Source organism: Cebidichthys violaceus, unplaced genomic scaffold (genome assembly GCF_023349555.1).
Source record: "Cebidichthys violaceus isolate CVI_PGR_0920_01 unplaced genomic scaffold, fCebVio1.0.p SCAF_13, whole genome shotgun sequence".
In the NCBI taxonomy this organism is placed as follows: Eukaryota; Metazoa; Chordata; class Actinopteri; order Perciformes; family Stichaeidae; genus Cebidichthys; species Cebidichthys violaceus.
This window is the reverse complement of record NW_027176296.1, coordinates 7,534,386-7,557,076: the sequence shown is the minus strand read 5'-3', so window position 1 is coordinate 7,557,076 and position 22,691 is coordinate 7,534,386. Positions and strand designations below refer to the sequence as shown.

General features: G+C 39.5%; 1 protein-coding gene across 1 annotated transcript; it reads left to right on the top strand.

The window, feature by feature from the left end:
- The first annotated feature begins 932 nt into the window (after positions 1–932).
- Positions 933–20,281, top strand: swt1 (SWT1 RNA endoribonuclease homolog). Its single transcript, XM_068707604.1, has 17 exons — positions 933–1,080; positions 1,688–1,757; positions 2,298–2,371; positions 2,503–3,526; positions 3,772–3,901; positions 4,266–4,364; positions 4,821–5,012; positions 5,949–6,042; positions 6,445–6,668; positions 7,038–7,186; positions 7,506–7,644; positions 10,041–10,180; positions 10,490–10,620; positions 10,854–11,000; positions 13,890–13,956; positions 14,085–14,152; positions 18,996–20,281. Exons 2-17 carry the CDS (start codon positions 1,692–1,694, stop codon positions 19,102–19,104), a joined length of 2,853 nt encoding a protein of 950 aa, XP_068563705.1. The 5' UTR covers positions 933–1,080; positions 1,688–1,691; the 3' UTR covers positions 19,105–20,281.
- The last annotated feature ends 2,410 nt before the right edge of the window (positions 20,282–22,691 follow it).

Here is a 22,691-nt window from a genome sequence, read left to right as displayed (position 1 = left end):
TGTCTGAGGTTTGAGAGAGTTTACTTAAACTTGGCATTGCATGATTGACAATCTTACTTTGGGGGTTAGCTTTTTGAAAACTCTATGAGCATTAGCAGAATGATGGTGATTGTTTGCAATATTATTATATTATCACACAGCACACCACACAGGCCCCTTTTAAACACAGGGGATTATTTATTAGGGTTAATGTTTTAGGGGAAAATTTAAATTATGTAACTCATATCAAACCAAATGCTCAGGATATATCAGCCTCACGTGACTCAATGGAAACTGCGATAAATGATGTAAAAAGTGTTTCTTGCTGACGGATAGACAGTTTCTCCTCTCTGCTCTCCAAATAATTATTTGTGTAACCTCTAGCCAATCTTTCAGTCAGTGCACAGCAGATCAACTGAACATGTAAACGTTTTTATTGTGACTTTGGGCACAAATACAGTTCAACATTACAATACAGTTAAACTCCTGACGCACATTATTTGTATGTTTCTTGCTTTTAATAATGCATTCTCTCTCTCTCTCTGCCATTCTGCTGAATTGCTGTACATCTGTCTGGTTGTAATGCTCTAAAAGAGGTAAGAAGAGAAACAAAATATTCGCTTATCTGCTGTACAGACTTAAAATGTTGTGCAACTTTGACGAAAAGAATGTTTGTGTAAAGAGGTCAAGATAACCCACTCAGTTACGATTCTGACTCCCAGCAGATCTTGCACTGTCTGCTCCCTGTTCATGACTGCATTCGTCTTTCTCTTTCGAGAACATACTGGTACGCTGTGGGCATCTCCTACTACAGTGCAACGATTCTGTATTTCTCACCAGATCGACGTCCAAGCGCGCAGATTTCCACTCCAGTCCAGTCTGTGGCGGTAATGTAACAACCAGAAGAAGAAATAGTCGTAGAAGAAGAAAGATGCGGAAGCGCAGCAGTGGTTTCAGGGAAACTGTCAGATTAGAGTAACGTTAAGTATGTAAATTTGACGTATTTGGCTATATATGACACATTTATTTCTTATAGACGGGCTTTATGCCACTAAATTAGTGTACCATAACGTTTCAGACACCAAAGAAGACAATTTGCTTGTGAGTTTGTATTTATTTTTCATCATATAGCGTCATGTTAAACTAGCGTTAGTTAAGTTAACGGGTACATACACGTTGACTTTATCTCTTGGTTGTGTGTTGTGAATCTAACAGTCAGCTCAAAACTTCTATACTACTAATAACTATTCTATAGTTTTACATTAGATATGAGTTTAATATATTACCCAAACTTAAGATGTAAGCTAGTTATGTTTGTGTCACTACAAAGTGTTAGCCCAAGTTTGTCTCTTGTGTATTTACGTTTGCTGTTAACGTAAGCTGGCTAACGCGAAATCAATACAAACCAGTTGACTTAACGTTACCAGTTAACGCTATAGCTACACAAGCAACGGGTCTAACCAGTTTGTATGACACGTTATGACATGTATTTGTAGACAGAGCATCTAATCATGTTATTAAGGTATATTTCCATTTTATATTGGTATTCCCTCATTAAGAGAAGTTAACGATAATTCTGTATTTCTCGTTGTATTTGTGTCGAGAGCCAAAGAAGGTGCTTAGATGAAGATCAACATGGATTCTTGTGTGTTGTGTAAGGATGATGTATAGTCACTGAAGACCTGCTTTTTCAAAATTACATTTATAGGAAAATGCCTAAAAAATCAAAAAAGAGAAAGCGCAAGAAGTCGTCATCCTCTAGTGATGAAGATGAGAAGGTAAGAAGGTATTCAGGAGTGTTTTGTTGCTGGGGGCTGTCCTCTGTTTAATGCATGTTATTTTAAGTCATGATGTCAATACATATTGTGATATAATATCCACATAAATTAAATAAATAAAGTGTTCATGGATAAAGTAACCAATCAGGAATGTCTGTTTTTGGTTAGTCTAGCTTATTTACCGGACAAATCAAAGTGCTTTGTCAAATTCATGCATAAAAATAAGGCAGAGTAAAAGACGACAGAGATATTACATGAATAGTTACTACAATATAGATGGTATGGCAAAATCTCTTAACTGTAGTCAATTGATTTAAAATTACGTTCGCAATTAATCATTTTGTCTATAAAATGTCTGAAGATACTTGAAGAAATAGACATACTGTATATTGTTTTGCCAATTAATCCAAACCCCAAAGAGATATTTATAAACCTGGAACCAGCAAATATTTGGCATTTTTGAATAAAACTAATTAATCATTTATCAAAGTTGTTTCAGATCATTTTCTGAAATGTAATGTTTTTTTTCCATGTTTTCAGTCATCCAAGGAACAAGATGTTACTAAGAATTACAAAAGTGGAAAGACGAAGCAAGGTGTAAACAGTCAGGAGAGGTTAGCTACAGTATACTTAAATTTTTACTCCAAATGAATGTTGATAATATGTAGTTGAATATCATTCACTTAATTAAAATGTTTGTTTATTATCTCTGAATGTGATATTTCTTCTGTTCTTCTACATGTAGGTGTGCAGAAAAACAAGAAAAGTGTGCTTTGCCTTCCGTTAAAGATGTTTCCCAAAGCACCCGCCTCATCAAAAGGCCTGTCTACAGACGGTCAAAAACACAAGCAACAGACCAGAAACCTGTTCATAAGAGAGAAGAATGTACAAAACCAAAACGTGAAATTTCAGGTAACGATAACACTGTCAGTAAGTGTAAGACTGCGGAAAGCGGACCCTCAAAACCATCGAACAATGCAGGTACCGTTCCTCAGAGGACAGAGAAGATGTCTAAAGGGAGCACAGATCAAAAATCTTCCCAGAGTAGCACATCCAAATTGAAAAAGCAGCGAATGAGTCCCATTTTAGTTTCTGCTGACCAGAGAGAACAGAGGCGGGATGTACTGAAGAAGAAGTGCAGAGCTGAGGAACCACCAAGAACCGGAAATAACAGCAACACTGTGGAGACCAGAGAACCAAGCAAGGCCTCTGTCTCTACGGATTCCTCATGGGAGAAAAGAACAGAACTGTTCAAGAAGATGTGCCAAAGGCATCAAGAAAATAAGGCCAAAAGGAACCTGTGTACAGAGGCAAAAACTCCCTCTGTCTCTACTGGAAAGCATTCCTCCACTTCATCCAAGCAGATCACCGCAGTTAGTAGCTCAAATGTGGTGAAGAATGTCAGAACAGTCCCGGGGAATTTCACATCAATGTCATTTAAGACAGTCAAGTCCTCATCTGTTCAGCAACAGATATGCGGGCCTGTGTCACCTCTACCTCTTCAGTTTAAGATATCCAAAAAGGTTCAACCAAGGCCAGTAGACAGCACCGGTAACAATAATGGTGCTAGTTCTTCAAACAGAAATCTCAAACATGGGACTGAACCTTCAGACTCGGGGGCCTCAAGAAGCAACGCTATGCAGGAGACTGTCCAACAAGCTCACCGCAGTGTGGATGTTACACCTAGTTGTTCATCTGAAGGGCAAGATAATACATTTCTGTCAAGCCAACTCCCAGCTCATACAGTCACTGAGCCGTGGTATGACCAGGTAATAAAAAGCATTATTCATTTCATCTGAACAAGCCAATGCTTGGTTTACCTTTATTGCTTTTCTTGACATTATTTTTTCACACAGAAGCGGTTCTAATGAAAGCATTTTGTTAGCTAGTATATTGAAATTACATCCGCATTATGTTGTTAAAATATAAAAAAGATTGAAAGGGGGTGTTTGTGTTATAAACATAAATGTTTATGTTTAAATATAAACCCATTCTAAAATGTGTTTTTCTGTAGATGCAAGTGGTTGAAGAGCTTCATCTTGCCCGGTCTGAGAAGCGATTGGAGGTGAATGCGATGCAATGCTATGGGGAGCTCACCTGTATGGAGATAGACCTTCCAGAAGACACAGCGGGAGACACATACAGTATGTTGTATTGTTTAATTGAGAGACACTTGAAATTGTGTGCCCTCATCAGAAGTGTAAATATAAACTCTCTGTGGAATGTAGTCTGAAATGGCCACATGGAGGCACTATAAGTTAAGTTCAAAAGTGTAAGCCTTGTAGTGGCCTCACTTAGTGTGACATAATACATACATTTGATTTGCTTTTGCCTCAGAATGACATGTGAAATGTTTATATACCAAAAGAAGATTCAAATTCTGATCTGTAACCTACACAGGCTCTACACTTTGGCTGAAATTGTTATGTTTGATTTTATTTTATTTTGTTGTTAACTTTTGGCAATTAACAACACACTATGTTACTATATGAACTTGCTTTTTTACAGGTAAACTGCCTCAGCAAAACCTAATCCTTGTTTTGGACACAAACGTTCTCCTCAGTCACCTGGATTATGTGAAAACCATCAGATCTCACGGCCTTGGAGGTGTTTACAATGATTTTAATACTTGATTTTTTCTTGTAGAATGATTTATGGTTATTTCATATGTTATATAATGACATAACATGCTATTATAGAAAGTATCCAGTTAGTTTTTACTCCCAAGTTTGTCCAGTTGTGAGCCAAATTTTAGAAGTTCTTCCGCGGCAGTGGCTTAGCTATTATTATACATCATCAAGAGTGATGTTCTTCTAAACACATCTCCAGTTTAAAGGAGAAATACATGTTTAACTGTCCATCTGCTCACAAAGAAATAATTCCATCACACAATCAATAGTTGAAAAGGACATAATTGTTGAGGAATTATCATAAAAACATACTCCAAGAAAGTAGGATTTTCAATTTTGTGGGATTTATTTGTAGTTGTAATAATAAATACACTATTGTTATGAAATATGGAGTCATCAATACTTGTTTTCTCCCCACCTCATGTTCTCTTAGTGATAGGCGTCCCTACAGTCCTAATCCCCTGGGTGGTGCTTCAGGAGCTGGATTCCCTGAAACGGGGGAGAGGCATGTCGGGTTCTGTGGCACACCTGGCAACTCCTGCCATCTCCTACATATACAATGTTCTGAAGAACCGAGGACATCACCTGTGGGGGCAGTCTATGCAGCAGGCTGCTGAGGGCAGCAGTGAGTGTTTGTTTAAGGAAAATATGTGAATTTTCTGTGTGTTGAAAGTAGTACTAATTAATTACAACCAAGTACGGAGCCTAAAAGTTAGGAGTGGTTATTGTCTCAGGCTAATATAAATATCAGGCGTGGTTATAAAAGAGCAAACATAAACATGACAGAAATAGCAGGCAAAGAAATAAGCACTTTTTATGGGTAAAAGCGTCACAAAAGAATAATCTATTTTTCAAATCAACAATCCAGTCCGTGTTTTTTTTTTTTATGTCATTGACTTCTAAATTATTGTGAGCTTACGTGGTTTTATTGTTTTGCACTTAAAGTCAGTATTTTGGAAGTATGTTATTGAGCATGGTACAGTGTTTGAGGTGTGTATTACAGCCTCTCATCCCAGGAGTAACTTGACGATTGACACTATTGCATTATGCACTTATATAAAGCTTTTCGACCTTTACAGTAAGTTATTACAATTATTACACACAGCTACAGAGCTGCTGTCCATGCCCAACACTTACACAAATACTAGGTGGCGCTATCACTAAGCTAGTCCTGCAGAATTCATCATCAATGCCTACGTATTGTGAATCTCAAGGGCAGGTTTCACCCTTGCATAAGGTAACACACTTCTTAGCTGTATATAATATTTATCAGACAGATGTTTTTACCAACAGTGGTGTAAGGTTCTCCTCAAAAAGATGCGTGATAAAGGAGATTTAGCAGAGGTATTGTTTACTATTTAGGAGAAGTAGTGCATCTCTTGAAATGGACTTGAAATCTCCATCTTGTGTTCATCTTTGAATCTTCCCCCTTTGTCTTTAAAAGAAAAAAGACACTGTGTTGTACAGTAACTATGAGCTATCTCTCTTTAAGAGAATGTCTTGTTTTTCCCTGTCACTCTCGTTTTTCTCTTCCCCTCTCTTTGTACCTCCTTGTCCCCAGATGGCCTAAATGCTGAGAATAATGATGACCGGGTGCTGCAGTGCTGCCTGCAATACCGAAGTCTGTACCCAGAGTGTGCTCTCATTCTATGCACGTGAGTTCCCCCTCCCCCCTATGGCATATACTGCTGCTGCTGCAGAGTCTTGTGTCCTCTGCAAATAATGCACATGCATGTGACTGTGAGTGGGCCCAGCCAGATAGTTCCAGTTCACGAGAGAGAGGGCCAGACAGAATAATTGGGCAAGAATAGATGTGCTGAGCACGGAGAGTTTCGTTCAGGGATTCAGGGATAGTGAGGCGGCCATTGTATTGTTTCACCTTCTTTTTCCTTTTGACCTATTTCTCTGACTGCCACTATTTCCAAATGCTGTTACTGATCATTTTGCTTAACTAAAGTACAAATTTGTGGGCAGACATTCGATTAATGTTGCACAGCTACAGGTCAGATCATTCTGAATTTGATGCTAAAACATGTTATCCACTCTTTCCTCTCTAGTAACGATAAGAACCTTTGCAGTAAGGCCCTCCTGAGTGGAGTGAATGCCCTGAGCAAGAACGATTTGGAGGCAGAGATTAGAAAGCACAGACATGGATTTCATCCTCTGCGAAACACTAAGAATCCCATGCTGCCCCCCGTCAGCCCTCACCTCCCATCACCAAAGCAGAGTGGGAGCTGTACACACAGTCAGAAGACAACAGGCCTTTCTGTAGAAGAGAGAGGTGAGCCAAGGATTAATGTGTACTTTTTTTGCAAAACAGGAAATGACTTTCCATTTTCCATCATGTTGTAATAGTTAACAGCACATACCATCCATGCCCTCGCAATTTCTTCACAGCCCTTCTAATTTCCATGTTTTATTTGCCTCACTTGACATTTTAGCAGTTTTAACAAACAAAAAATACACAGACTGGAGGGTGCATTTGTCGTGTAACAGCTTCCATATTACCTAGTGTGTAGTTTGTGCTGCCGTATGCTCCTGGTGCAAATATGTGCATATAATCTTTTTAAAAAAAGAACTGCTCTCCTGCATTATGGGTTTATTTTTTGTATCCACTCATATACCGTATATATGGATGTATGTAACACAGATAACAAGCGACTGAGCACAAGAGAGGGTGAAGACAAGACCAGATGGAACCCCAGCAGTGTTTGTGAACTGGAGGACTGCCTGCGAGAGGTGCTGTCCGATGCGTTAGAGGTGGAGATGAAGGCCGCCTACGAAGACCTCTGGCTAGAGGTAAAATTTAATTGGAATTTCACATAATTTTTTAGATTATATTTGAATTACTGTTTCTAAATGCATTTAAAACATTGAGAACTGGTATCTGGTACTCATGAAGGGTATTTGCGCTTATTTGGTTTATCTTTGCATTATTTCAGGGCATCTGGTCGGTCATTTTAGCTCAGATTTATATTTTTTGGGTGGAAAATTATGGATCAAATCTCCTCTTGTGGGCCACCAGAGAGTATAGACAGGCCAGATTGATCGTCATTTTGAACATTACAATATTTTTCATTTTGGCTTATTTTTATTGTGTCGTTTTTTCTGTTAACAGATAATTTACCGAAAACCGCCCTGGACTCTTCAAGATGTCCTGCAGTGTTTGAAAAAGCACTGGATTGCTGTCTTTGGGCACGTTGTCCCACGGAGGAAGCTGCAAACTGTTTTAAACCTCATCGAATTCTTCAACTCAGGTATGTGGGTGGAAGAGGGGGAGGGGCTTTTATGCATCTGGGTGCTTTTCAACAGGCTTCTAGTGAGCCTACATTTTTTTTTCATGTTTTTCTTTCTATGAACAAAAACACATTTGTTTTTTTAGCCCAGGTAAAGATTTCCAGTATAGTCTTTGGGGGGTTTTGTCTTGAATCTTGTTGCAACTGTGACTGGCACCATCTTCAAGGTTAACTAAACAATTCTCTATATATATAACGAAGCACATCTAATGTTCAATAAAAGCTAGTAAAGATACAGTATGATAAAACAAATAGATAATACATGAAACAGATAACAGTGGTAGCAGAGCCTCACCTGTCACCATGAAAAGTAAAAAACAAATAATGATAAAATAAAATAAATATTAGTATTTATCTACTGATCTATGCTATAAATGTAATTTCTGTATGATTCCAATAAAGAAAATATCTGAATTAGCGCATGTCCTGTTCAAACAGAGGAGACACGCGAAGTGAGGCAGCGACAAGCTATGAAGCTGTGCCTCACCTCAGATTGCTCAATCCCTCACAAACTGGGTTGAGCACATGCCTTTTGCTTTCTCATTGTGCGTCACCACTGTAATATTTGTAGACACTTTTGTGTCCTTATGCTCTTCCTCTACACTTCTCTTCTTCTTCTTATATTTTGCTTTGACCGCAAAAATCCGTCGGAGCTGGATTGCTGCGCGCACACTCCCGGTGGAATCAAATATGTACCTTACCTGTGTGTGTAAAGAATGCTGATATGAAATATGAAAAACAACCAGTAGTCAATGTGAAAGCTGCCAATTGAATGGTGATTTAAGCTACTCTATTGGGTTCATATATTTGTAAATCTGACTCTGAAAAAGTCAGTGCCTCACCAGCCACGAACCTCACCGCACATCACTGTCTTAGCCATAGTCATATAGAGGTATCTAAATGCAAAGATATTCTTTTGTGTTTTAATACTGCATTTGTTTCCTTTTATATTTCTCATCTTATTCCACTGGGGTATGACGTGGTGTTCCCTGCACTGCGCTAGAACCCTACAGAACTACATACACAATCAGGTCATCTGCTAAAGCAGGACACTCAAATGTGTGTCAGAAAGACGCTGAGTTGTCCACTGCAGCACTTCTTGCCCTGGATCTCATGACTCAATCTAATTACATTACGCTTACAGTTCTGCATGTGTGTGTGTGTGTGTGTGTGTGTGTGTGTGTGTGTGTGTGTGTGTGTGTGTGCGTGTGTGCGTGTGTGCGTGTGTGCGCATGCGTGCGCGCGCGCGTGTGTGTATTGGTCTCAGCCTCATTCAGTCTCTCTGTCACTGTCACTGTTGACTGCTACAACAGTGGCACAATGATTTTGATCCCTCCAAGATTGTTAATAGATTATATTTATAATAGTTTTGCCCTTTCTCTTTCTTAACATGATGCTGGATCTCTTGGTACCACACAGCCTGGCTCTGTGCCAGGACTGTGAGAGTAGGGCGAGGAGGAGGAAGAGGAGGAGGAGGGGGAGGAGGAAGGGAAGGAGGGATGAACTGTATGTGAGGCTAAGAACAAATCTTGGAGTGGAAAAGTACTGCATGTGATTTTTCTGGTCTCCCTTAAGCAGGCTGTGAGCGTGCATGTGGTCAGTTGTAGCTATACTTGTGAGGACAGACCTTTTTCAGCCTCCTAAAAGGTGACAAAGGCTGAGTTTTAAAGACATACTGTGCAGGAATTGTTGCGTACTATTTGTAAACAACATTCAAAGTTCGCCCCTCCTCTCCCGGCTCAACAACACCAGAAGTGCACATCCCCCTGACCGCAGCCAAAGTGAAAATCAAACCCAGATTCACTGTCATTCGCCTCCCTATACTTCCATTTTTTTTATGCTGTTTCCTCCATTTTCATAGCTTCCTCTTGGACGCGTGCTTGCAAATGCGTGGGGGCTACACACCCAGAAAAGTCCCGAACACAGCAAAATTAAAAGAAAAGAGGAAGTACAGGCATAGGGCTCTGCAGATACAGACGCTGCCACACACTTCTAGTGGGTTAGGATCATGGATAGGTGTGTGTCTGTTATGTTTAAAGTCACAGTATGTGCCAAGAGAATGAATGTAAGACCATACAATGTCCTTTCAAGTATTCAGTATCTCGAAAGTCAGAGTTGGACATAAGACACATCCATACAAGTTCAGTGTGAGCTGACTGTGTCTCTCACCATCTGGCTGTTTTGCTTTACATCTCTATATTCATAACAGTTCTTCTCAAAAGGTTACAGACACAAAACCGTCCTCATCCATTTTGCCGAGGTGTACCAAAACAGTTGACAGCTGAACTGTATGTATACCTTCATATGCATGTACTGGCACACGTCTGATGGCTCATATCTATCATGTGTTTACTCAGGTGAAGCAGCAAACTGTAACACTACCTCGGCAGCCCTCCAAGAAGCTAAGGAGCTGGTGAAAGTGTTTGGGAAAAGTTCCAGACTGGTTCCCAGTGCCATCTCCATGCTGGACAACATTTACCACAAGCTACAGCCGCAGGTCAGCTATAGGAGCAAATTTGAAGTTGCATGCAATCACAAATTCCACTTGTTGATCTGTTCAAGAAGTTCTAGTACTGCACCCTCTGAATTGTGTTTTACATTGTTTGGAAGCACAGAAATACATGTTGTGTATTGTTATTGTGTTTATATCGAGATAGTTATTCTCCATCAGATTTGAAAGGGTTGATAATGATTCCCAAAACAATAATTACTCAGACAGCAGGATGCATATTCATATTATAGACTGATTTTTATTTGACAGTGTTGGATTTTAAAGATGCATCGCTCTGTGTTTGTGTGTGTGTAGTGGGAACCTCCTGCCTGTGAAGTTGTCATGAACGATAACGATGAAGAGAAACAACCCACGTCTGCTCAGGTCTCTCACCAGGAAGTGTGGGCCCTGTTTGAGAACATCTGGTCTCATGTGTTTCAAACCAGGTGGGTGTCACAGGGATTTGGCTGATGCAGTGCAGGGGGATTATACTGTAGGGAATATTTCAGGATATGTTTTGTTTTTTTAACACAGTCTCACAAAAAGAAAGCCTTGATTTGTAAAGGAAAACAAGGAGAACATTTCCAAGAGTAAAAACAACTCTTTGGAGGTTGTTTATTTAGTTTTGTTTTCCATTCCGTGGGTCCGTAAGGTCATTTTGTTTTCTGTCATGTTTCAGCTTGGAAGTGTTCAAAGCTCTGGGCTTTGACCCTTACACCATGCAGAGACCTCTGCCGGTGGGAGGCCCTGCACCACCACAGGACGCCTTGGTCTGTTTGCAGAAACTGTACTCCATGGTCTCCCAGCTGCTCCAAGCTTTCAGCAGGTATGCCCACTCACATCACTGCTGTCAGTCCAAACATACCAGCAGACATTCTGCTTCTCTACCTGTTGGCCACTTGCTGTCTATGTCAATTTATATATTCAGTCTCACTTTTGTATTTTCGTGTTAAAGAGGCTATACTGTGTTTCTATATTAACAATGAATTACATCACAACTTGTATGTGAAAGGAGGTCTCTTGTGGTGATGAACCCACAAACAATGATCACCTGACTCTGCAGTTCCCTCTCAGCTCTACAGAGCTTTGCAGCACCTTTTAGCTCATCGCTTTAGTTTTACAGCATGCAGTTTCTGCTGTTTTGTTTCACACTCACCGCTCTCATGGTGCTATTTTCAGCAAAAAAACTCTAAAAACCGACTGCAAAGTTAGCGACTAGCTGGTGAACGTAGCAGCCAAACAACAACATAGTTCCCTTAAGACATGTTGGAGTCCAAAAACAGCTAAAAAGATAGTGAATATTTAACTTAGATTTGCCTGATGACCAGAAACATGATTCCAAATGAAAGATAGTGTTGCTGGATGTGTAAATACGTTTTTTATAATAACTTTAAAGGTGATTATATTTCAGTGTTCACAGTTAGTTTCCGCTGCCCCCAAGAGTCCCAAAATCAGTTTTTGCAAAATGTAAATGATACTTTCTGGACAGGTATACAAAAGTTGAACTTGCTTGCCATAGCTGTAACCATTATGCAACATCCTTGGTGGGTTTAAAGAGCCCTAAAGCATGAGAATACATTGAAGTCTAGAAAGAAGTTTCTGAGCAGGAATTTGTGTGGCACCTCTCCTTGAACACCCTCCACAACTATTGTGTCAACTGTCATTGTCCTCCACTTGCTCATGTTCTTTAAACCCTGAACCCTCCTCATGGCTTCACAGGTGTCTCTCACCTTTGTCTCAACAGCCAGTCCCTCTTAGAAGCCCCTTTAAACTGTCCTTAGCCTGCTCCTTCCTGTGTCCTGGTTGTGTGTGTCTGTGTGTGTGTGTGTGTGTGTGTGTGTGTGTGTGTTGTATGCTCTCAGCTCTCAGGCCCTGTTAGGCACGTAATGTTAATCTGCTTGACCTTGTAGCTTTGCCTTACCACCTTAAACGTGACGCAACCAACAGCGCTACACTGTAGCACAGTTTAGCTTCTCGTGGGGCCTTCGAAAAAACGAAAAAATACGAACAGCTATCCCTGAGATTTCTTCACTTCCAGTAGGCTTTCCTAGTGTATACTGAAAATATCTGCACTTGCTTACATTTCACACAGATTTGCACACATCCTCCAGCTGGTAATCACAAGAGTCTTTGGTTGAGTGCAATGACAAATTCCCACCATAAAGAATTGATGCCATATGACATATCAATTAGGGTCTCTATGTGTTTTGTGCTCTTGTTCTGTCTTCTTGATAAAATCTCCATGTTTCTCAAACTGACATCAGTTGCTTGCAGTCACATCCGTCAACTTGTTTCCCATTAAGTTGGTGAGGATTTGCATTGCTGTCATGGCGGCTGCAAGAAGACATCCCAGAGTTCAGAACTCTTTCAGCTCCATTAATACAATATAACCGCTTTACAGCGATGGCTGGACTTTAATAATTTAGTAACTCAAGTCTGAACAATATACCTCTCCTATTTATTATTATTATTATTAGTCTCTTATACACACACACACACACACACACACACACACACACACACACACACACACACACACACACACACACATAAAACAACCCAACATCACACACATATAAGGTCCAGTTAGGAGTCAGTGCATTATTTATTTCTCTGTGACATTTTGGTCTCTTTGAGGGCAAAGAGACGATTGAACCCTCTGTTTCATCCAGATGTCACTGAACTCCTACTCTGTACACTTTAGGCATCAGGTAGTAGTGTAGAAGCCTCCGAAAATAACCTTTAAAAGAAGTTGTGTAAACATGAATAATGATAAGAATTTGGACAACAATGTTTTTAACTATAAGGGTGTTTAGATATTCATCTCTGTAATGATGGGAGCAATAAAGGAAAGTGATGCTGTGTTTTCTCCACTCCACTTGGCTATAAAAGAGACAAAACAGCCCTCTCAGATAATAACCCGCTGCACTCCTAAGTATGTGTCCCAAGTGCACTTTATTACCACTTCAAGCCTCTAGGCCCTCTATAGCTCCCCTGTTCAGTGTTTTTGCCAATATATGACTATATAGTGGTACTTCATTACCAGATGTTTTGTCATATTTGTCAGGTGTATGTTTTGATTTCATGAGATGTTCTTACCATGTGTGTATTCGGGTGTTTATCCATCATTTCCTGTTAACGATGTCATGTGACAGACGGTACACCTGTAGCTGCTTCAGTAGGTCCTTGTGTGACGTTAATCAGTCTGAAGAGGAGAAGTGTCCCCAAAACATCACTCAGTAATATTGAGAATACTTTTGCTTTAAGTGTGCAAACTAGATAACGCTGATGGTGCAGATGTTCACTCTACACAAAAAAAAATCATGACAAGTTCTGCCACAACAAAGCATCCTCTTTCAAAAACCAGACTCATTTTTTATGTTTGAGCAGAGCTATGACTCACTCCATACAGGCTATCTCTCTTTGCCTCCCTCATTCTGTGGACGCTAGATATGGATCATTTAGGTAAATCTTCTATTCCTCATTCCTCCTTCTTCACTCCTTTGACGTTCCTATTTCCTCTCTTTTTGTCCGTTACTTTGTTTTTGTTTTTCCTGTGTTTGTGCGTTTTGGTTGGGTGCATGGTGATGGATGGATATAGGTAGAGAAAACAAGTGCTGTGTGTTCATTTTGTTACATATACAACCTCTTCAAGCTTCAGCTGGAAGAAAAGATGATCCCTATAATATGTGATGTTTGTTTTTGCCTGTCTCAGGGTCTTGTCATCAGCCCCCAGTTTAGAAGAAGTTCAGGCACTGCTCGGCATCATCCACTCTAATGAGGTCGGTGCCATTTCACATGTTACTGGTATAAAATTAGATGGGTGCCCGTTATTAAAGTGGTCTTTGTCATGTTTAGCTACCTTGGTCTGTTCATTGTTAGCTCAGCTCATATATGCATTGTGTTTCAGATTGTTGACAGGGATTCCAGATTGACAACCAAAGACCTTCTTGATTGTTTCTCACAACAAGACTACAGGTAGCGCACACACACACACACACACACACACACACACACACAGACACATATTATAATCATCGCCTCCTCCCTTCCTGACCTATTACTGCTCATTCTGTTTTCTTGGGAATCCAAATCAACCTCCACGTATTGAAGTTGTTCTTCCAGAGAATTCATTATCTTTTCTAGTGAATCGATGTGGACACATTTAGTTTTGTTTGTCGGAAACGAGAGATTCCAGTTTCTGTTCCAGCGATTCAACTTTAGTTTCAACAGATTATTTCAACAGACAGTTTTTTTCTAAGTTTAGCTGAATATCACTTAACTTTTCATGAGTGTCCTTTGTGTGTCATTGTTGTTCTTTGTTCTCTTTGTCTCCGGCCTTCGAGGACATGTTTGATTTGATTGTCTGTGATTCTATTTACTGACAAATGCAGCAGATCATTCAAATCTTTCACAAATATGAACTTCTACGTGCTTAAAGTTTATCTACTCCCTTCCATAAGTTTTAACATACAGGACAAGCCTAAAATATGTTTTTGTCAGTTTTCTTAGGATGATAAGCATATTAAAACTAGTGAATAGATCCAGCACCGCCTTTATTTCACATGTACCCACACAGTGTGATTTATCCCCTTAGCAATGACATTCTTCTGACCCGCAGGAGACCGTTTGATTCCAAATCAAACTGTCTCAAGTTCCCTGAACTCTTGTGCTCTGTGTTGAAGCATGCCCGGGCAGGTATGTGTCGTTTACCCAGCGTCATATAGCCATTCATTTGTCACAATAGTCCTCCTCAGAGATATCCCCAGCAGAGCTCTGATAACAATGGTGGTCATGTCACTCGTTATTCACATATTTTATCAAAGGAGTGCTTAATAGATCTTTGTACTTTTGTAATAAACACATATTAATCAGTCAGGATTTATCTGCATGGACAAGAATGAATGCTGAGATTTAGCAGTGTGAACTAGAGATAAACACTTGGTTGACTTTATTTGAAACATGGAGATTAAACAGGACTCCCATAAACTGTCATGAAGTTAATTTAGTGTTGATTTACCCAACGTAGTCTGGATAACAGCTGTCACTTCACTAGGCTATGGTCAATGTCATCATTTAACACCTGATGTTAACCTGTGGCTTACATATTATTATTTTTAAGAAGTAAATTATAAGTATCTTTTGTGTGCAGCTTGAGAAAAAGTCATCTCACTCCCTCATGTATCACAGGCTTTACTTTTACACCTTCTCTAAGATTTTCCTGCAGGACTTAAATATTAACACGTACAAGTACACGGTTATCCTACTTCTCCTTTTCTATTTTGCTGCTAGTAACTCGTAATATGACACGGTTGAACATAAAGTGCACACTACTTTTGTTTTCTGGGTTTGTTAAAAGCTTTGTCACTGATACTGACTGATATTGTGTGCTAAGCTATGACTTGATATTTAAATGTTAGAGATGATATGATTTAAATGCTACTAAACTTTGTTAAACTTTTGCAGTTCTGAAATGAAAATTAATCACCAACAATTTTGATAATCAGTTGATTGTTTTATAAGAAAGATCACACATACAGGGATGTAACACTGTTACAACAGGTCCATCATAATATAGCTCTAAAGCTGCATATAAAGCTGTAGGTCCAACAGCCTCCATTGAATACATAGAAGTTTGGCTTGTTTCAATGGAGGCTGCTGGACCTACAGCTTTATATGCAGCTTTAGAGCTATATTATGATGGACCTGTTGTAACAGTGTTACATCCCTTTATTTGTTTTCCGGCCATTATGCGTCATCTCTTAATACCGCAACCTTTCTGATGATTTCATTACCACATAACAAATATTGACTTTCACTAATAGTATAAGTGATGTTACAGCTATTAATCACTTGAAAGAGGATTTTAAATGAGTACTGTAGTTGTTGTTATATTGATATTGTTATATTATCATAACCAAAGTATGGTTATTCCAACCTATTCCAACCTGCTTGGAATAGTGACATGAAAACCATGATGAAATCAAAGGTTCATCAGTAATAAAGACAACATCTGCTGTGTCACGTCAGTGCAGCTGTGGTTACGTTAGGGCACCGCTGACAGATACAGTGAAGCTGAATGTGCGGTGATTGTAAATATTTTATTTGGTACATTCACTGTGAAGTGATGTAGGCCTTTACTTAGTGAGCGCATTATCCGTAGTGTTAAATATTTGATTTCGGTGCTCCGTGCGGCAGTATGATGTCATCAGTTATATATAAAGCCCTGGGGGGGGGGGGGGGGGCTCTTCCAGGAGCGCGTTCCCTCACCGGCAGACAGCTTTCAGTAAGAGTGGGCCTCAACAGCAGATAAGATTTTAGAAAAACGTGTTCTGTGTTGCTTATCATTCTCGATAACAAACGCACACAAAAAAAACACACAAATGAAAAAAGTAACCACTATACATATTTATTTATGAAACCATGGGCATAGAAACACTAGTTATTCAACAATCGGTAAAGAACTAGTACACTTAAAAAATCTCAGATTGTTAATCGGAGTCTTTTGTAATTTATGTGCAGTTAGCATACGTGAGCAACTAGCTACATGCAGGAGAAGCTTATTGTGTGTGTGTGTGTGTGTGTGTGTGTGTGTGTGTGTGTGTGTGTGTGTGTGTATGGTCCACTCTTAAATGATTTGTAATACATTGGGGAAAGACATGCATGAACATGTGTGTTTACATAAACCCTTTCCTGAAGGCCATGTCGATTTTACTGTTTTTGTAGGAGAGTGTGTGTGAATTGAACAAAACCTAATTGCTGAGTTAGCCGTCTGCTAGAATAACTTTAGGTTTAAGTTTCTATTAGAATATCCGCAGCATGATGTCTTTCCACTGTACCTGCCCAGTGTTGTGTGCATGTGTGGCGCTGGTTTGTGGAACATTGATTGTGAGACTGTTGGTTTTGCTACACCGGGGCTCTTTTCACCCGTGGACGTGTCATCAGGGCTGATGCCCGATGTGTGTTCATACGGCTCCGCTGTCGGTTATCACGGCCGATGAGGTGAGAACAAATACCTCACCGCTCTCTTACATTGTGTGCATGTGAAGTCCAGCCTGTGTGTTTCACTTGCATATCATATCACCAGCTCCTTATCCCTTACCCTTTCAACATTATCTTTTATCATAATGTTTACACATATGTTTTATGTAACTCAGTCAAACAGTATGAGCAGGGGCAAACACGACTGCTGTTTCATAAAACTAACCAACCTATAGAGAAAAACAGTTTATTTGAAGAAAGCCTAAAGCCTTACATACATTCATTTACAGATATTTTTATTTCAAAGCTACAGTGAAGAGAAACTGCTTTGTGTTTGATGAGACGGATCATTCACTAGCTGTAGAAATAGAGGAGAAGAATTAATTTCATCCTCTATTCCATATTATAACTGAACGATTTCATCATTTCTGATTGCACTGTACCGAGTCTTTGCAAGTCTTTTTTAGGTCAAACGTTTTATAAGCAGACGCAGTGCCACCTTGTTATCATTAACTGGCATTCCTTCATAAGCCTTTCTGTGAGTCACACTCGTAAGGTCAGCGCTTTGCTTTCAAATGACAGTCGAATGGAAAGCTGTCTTTTAAAAAAAAGCCTTGGCTTTACCATATAATCAAAATGTGCAACAAGATTTCAACACAAAAGCAATCTCTAAGCATGTGCAATGAGTCCAACCAAATGTAAAAATACATCTCGATGTATCATGTGATTCTATAATAATTCAGTGCAAATCATTATTGTCTCCTGGGGATATCCATTAATTCCCTATCAAACGCACATATAGGCCGTTATGTAAGGCACAGTAGCAGCACAGCGCTGCCTCTTTGTGTATACGTCGTCGTTCTGGCTCACTGACTCTGTGCACACTTACTCATCTGCTTCACTGAGTTCAGAGACCCTTCCTGGTCGAGCTTGATGCTCTTCATTGGTTCGTTCTAACAAAGTAAAGCCATTCACTTAGCCCCTCTGTCCACGGAGCATGCTGGTACGTAAAACCAGATCATTTTGTGACGGACCGACACATTCGTGGGTCTAGATCCAGCAAAAGTCTGTGATTTCCATAGCTTATGAAAACACACAGCTGCACCACGGGATGAAGAAAGGGAGGTGGATTGATGGATGTAGGGTGAAAACATCCGTCAGAAGCTGCTCTTTCTTTGGTCCTTCTCCCCGCCCTGACGTTACATAACGTTCCAATGGAAACAAAGCAGAGGAGGAAACAAACAAGCAACAAGCTCCTTCAGCGGCTTCGCTGCTAGGCAGCAGTTGCCAAGACTCCAACAAAACAATTTGTATACGTGTTTGCGCTCACGGTGACGGCCAATTATGTGTTTTTGTCTGTGCATTTGTAACTGCTTGGATGTATGAGGTGTTGTAACCAGAAAACAATCTACTATTTAAGTGTTCTTAAATAGCCGTCATGGAGACCCCGAGCTTCTGGAAGCTGCAGCCGACACAGAAGCTCTTTTGTCTGTTCTGGACATTCTGTGCTGAACACAATCAGTGTGGAGTGATCCATGTTCATCCAGAGAGTACAAGGGGAAGTTGTACAATTATTCACTGGACAATTCAGTGGGATGTTCAAAATGATTTGTTCTGTATGCAAATGTATATTTAAAAAATATATGAAACACTCATTTTTTTCCACCCACTTCAAATGAACCCCAGCAAAAGACAAACGCAGAGGTCCAAGTCTGGCAGAGATGTTTGTGTTCATGTGGGACGTGGTGGCTTTTAGAAACAGGAAGGCTCACCATTTGTCAAGCACACACCACTCTGTCCTGTCTCTGTGTGTAATTTATCCCTTTGCTTGTGTTCCCAGGGAGAAGCTGAGAGTTGGAGGCGACCAGTTAATGGAGCTTAAAGAGGCTCTGGACTGTTGTATTGGGAGCTCGGGTCAACACGTCGCCTTCACCACATCAGCGCCCTGATTGGATCACAATCTGGGAGTCTGCAGCCAAACTCAAATCCTTTACTTGAATTAAAGAGTGTTATTTTGAATGGATGTCTGATTATACTGTGCCTCTAGTGACTGGAACTATTTACCTTTTTTTTTAAATTATTGCATAAAAAGCGCACACGTTGTTGTTGTTGTGCTTGCATGAATGAATGGATGTCTTTGGATGTTCTCCATCATTGTAAGAGACAATACATTTGTTTTCCAATACTTTTGGAAAACAAATGTAGTAAAAATTTATGTTTTACTGCATCAAGTATTGCTTTCCATGTTCTCCAATAATCTGTCAGACACAACTTATCCTGCCAAATCACAGCTGAGCAGTGATTTCTAATTTTTCAGTTCACCAAGCCTTTAAAAAATGTTTTGCACTAAACATATTGTTTTATCATGTTAAAAGTTATTAGTTAAATAGTGCTGGCTTTTATTATTATTTAAACAACCATATTTGCTTTTGAAACATTGTTTAATAGTGTGCAAAGATAGAATTTGAGATATATATATATATATATATATATATATATTGATATTTTTGGACCATATAAATGTGTGATGATGCAACAATGTCTGATGTTCTAGGTTTACCCCTCGGCCCACTGTTCCCATTATTGATGATAGTTCAACTTCAGCATGAGCTTCTGTTCACTGGGCTTAAAGGAAGAATACCACATTTAGGTAACTACACTGATTTGCTTTGACATTATCCAAAAATTGGAAGTTCTCTGTGTACTTCCTGTTTAACCAAATACAATAGTCACAAACAATACTTTAAACTTGACAGAACTAACTGCAAGTGTAGCAAAATTAGAAAACAAATCAATGAATCCTGTTGGAGAGTAAGACGATCCTTTGAGCTTCTTCTTTTTTAAATCATAATTTTTGAAAGCCAAAATATTGCCCAACAGTCCCAGTGATAAGCTGAATAAGCTGTTTATTTTATTTACTGAAGCTATTGGTGAGGTTGTTACACATGATCACAAATGATGAGGAACACGGCTTTAATAGAGACTACATTGACAAGCAGTGAGTTTTCAGCTTTTGCTAGTTTTGGTTGATTTTTAAATAGAAATGTAAATAATTGGAGAACACAAAATATATTCTATCTTAAAGAGTTAAATGTTTTCAACAACAAATTAAATGTTTTGAAGTTTTGTCTTATCGATTTCTTTTTCTTATATGCATCGTTTGCTTCTGTTGATCTTCAAGTAGAAATGATTTCCCAACTATGTTAGCCTCAGTAACGGTAATTACAGTAGATTCATCTTAAATAACTGCTTTCCTTGTGGTGTTTCCTGCAGTTTGTAGGAGAGGCTCACCATTATTAATAATTTTATTATTAGTATTATAGGATGTGTGCTGTGATTGATAGCCTGAGTGTGAATGTGTGTGAGTGTGTGTGCATGTGTGTGTGTGTGCATAAAGACTAAGGGGATTAGAAGGCAGGTGATGCCAGCAAACGGGCTGGGATAACACACACACACACACACACACACACACACACACAGAGGCTAAAGCATCAGACGTCACACAGGTGAAGGGAGTACAGGGGAGAGGACAGGAAACGAGGATCCAAGGATGATCTGAAGTCAGTGAACTTCCTGTCTCATTGAATCATTGCAGAATGGAACGCTATGCAGACACAGCTGTAATTTAACATTTTTGTTTTAGTTGTGTGCATTGAATTTTCAGCGTACTTCATTTCTAAATTTAAATTGTTTTCATTCCAGAAGGACTATTTGTAATTATAAATCTCACTTTGAGTCAGAAGGGACCATTTCTCTCATCAGATACTGTATTATCAAGAGCCTGGCTTATTTTTCAGAGTGTTGATGTGATGGAATTTTTACATTAATTTCCAGAGAAACAACCAGTTTTATTTCCTCTTAAATTTTTTAGTTTTGCCTAAATTTGGTTTCCAGTGCTGGTGTAAACAGAAAGATCCAAACATTTGTAAATATTGTTTGTAATCTATTTTCATGCTTAGTTGCCTCTACATTCCTACAGTAGATTTTTTTCCTGTCTTCTTTTTTTTTTTACCAAGCACTTTATTCAGTCTGTTCCATTAAAGGGTTGTATGAATCCAAAGCCAAGAGGAAGTCAGCAAAACTTGTTCCCAATTAACTGTGAAAGGGAGAAGGGTGACTGGACATCAGCCTACATAGTTCGTTGCCTCACCACATCCAAGAGTACTGACTCATCAGAGTCCAAGCATGTAGTCCCTGCTTCCTGTAGCACGTGGCCCATCTGCTGTGACTGTCGGGTGTATCAGCAGGTTATCAGAGGCACACTTGTGAATGAGTGCAGGGTAGGGATTTCATAAACTGACGTCACAAAGATGCAGCCGGTCCCCTCTCAGCACTACTACAGCCCAGAGTGACCGTCAGCGTGCCTTCCTGCTGAGCTTCGTTAGCCGGCTTAGTATAATCTCTCCTAAAAGACACTTAAGAGGAGCAGAAAAAACCCCGTGGCTTAGTGTGGTAGTCCCGGAAGAAAATGGTGGCACTGAAAGCTTAGACGGTAGTGACCGGGAGACGGCAATTACTCGACAGAACACAGGGAGACGAGGTGGCAGTTAAAGCTAAATTTAGGGTCAACAAATCAGCTGTTGGAAACTTAGTCAAGGCTTGAAGCACCAGCTGATCGACGACTTCAAAATGCTGAAGCCTATAATACAATCACTACCAGACACATCTTCAACGTTAACTTCTAGTGCCCTCCAAATCAGTCCTGGCAAGTTGCTGCCCACCATCACTTAATGACATTTAGAAAGTAGGCTGGAGACAAAAATCTGATTTAAATGATTTATTCATTAAGAAATGTTACAAATGTGATAATTTCTTGTTCTAACATTCCTTCCAGATGAATCTGCCAATGCCTGACACTTTAAACACAAAATAGAGAAAAAAAGGATCTTCAGTAAACTGCATTTCTACATACATCAATTAGTTAAATCACAATAACAAAAGTTTGGTTAGCAGAAGCATGGTTGTGCGTGTGTGGTGTGTGCACAAAACTATACTAAAACTGGCACTGGTTAGATTCATTGACTTTAAGCTGTCTGCTACTACTTTTATTTTATCGGTAAATCAGCAGTGTATAAAAAATATAAAAAAGGCCATCATTTAAGATTCAAAAAGCAATCCAGCTTCTTTAAAATGACACAAAAAGCCATGAGGCGTTTATCAACTCGCACTCTGAGTAAGGCTTCAAACCACTGACCTTTAAATGTGTGAGAGAGAACAGAAATATTCTTAAATAAAACTTTTTAATCTTCAAAAGTTAATCGTCACCACTCTATACTGCCACATTCCACGTGACCAATAACTGCTAGCTCATCTGAAAAATGCTCAAAGAGACAGAACGGTTCAACTCTAAGAGAAAAGAAAAAGCACTAAATGTGTATTAAATGTTGGCATGTGACAAAAATGAGGAAGAAACAAAATATATACAGCACGAAAAACATTGTATGCAATATGCAAAGGCGTCATGTTGCTTGGGCAACAACCCCTCCGCACCCCCCTCCCGCCTGCCAAATATAAGCCAGTCTTCACTGAAGACCCC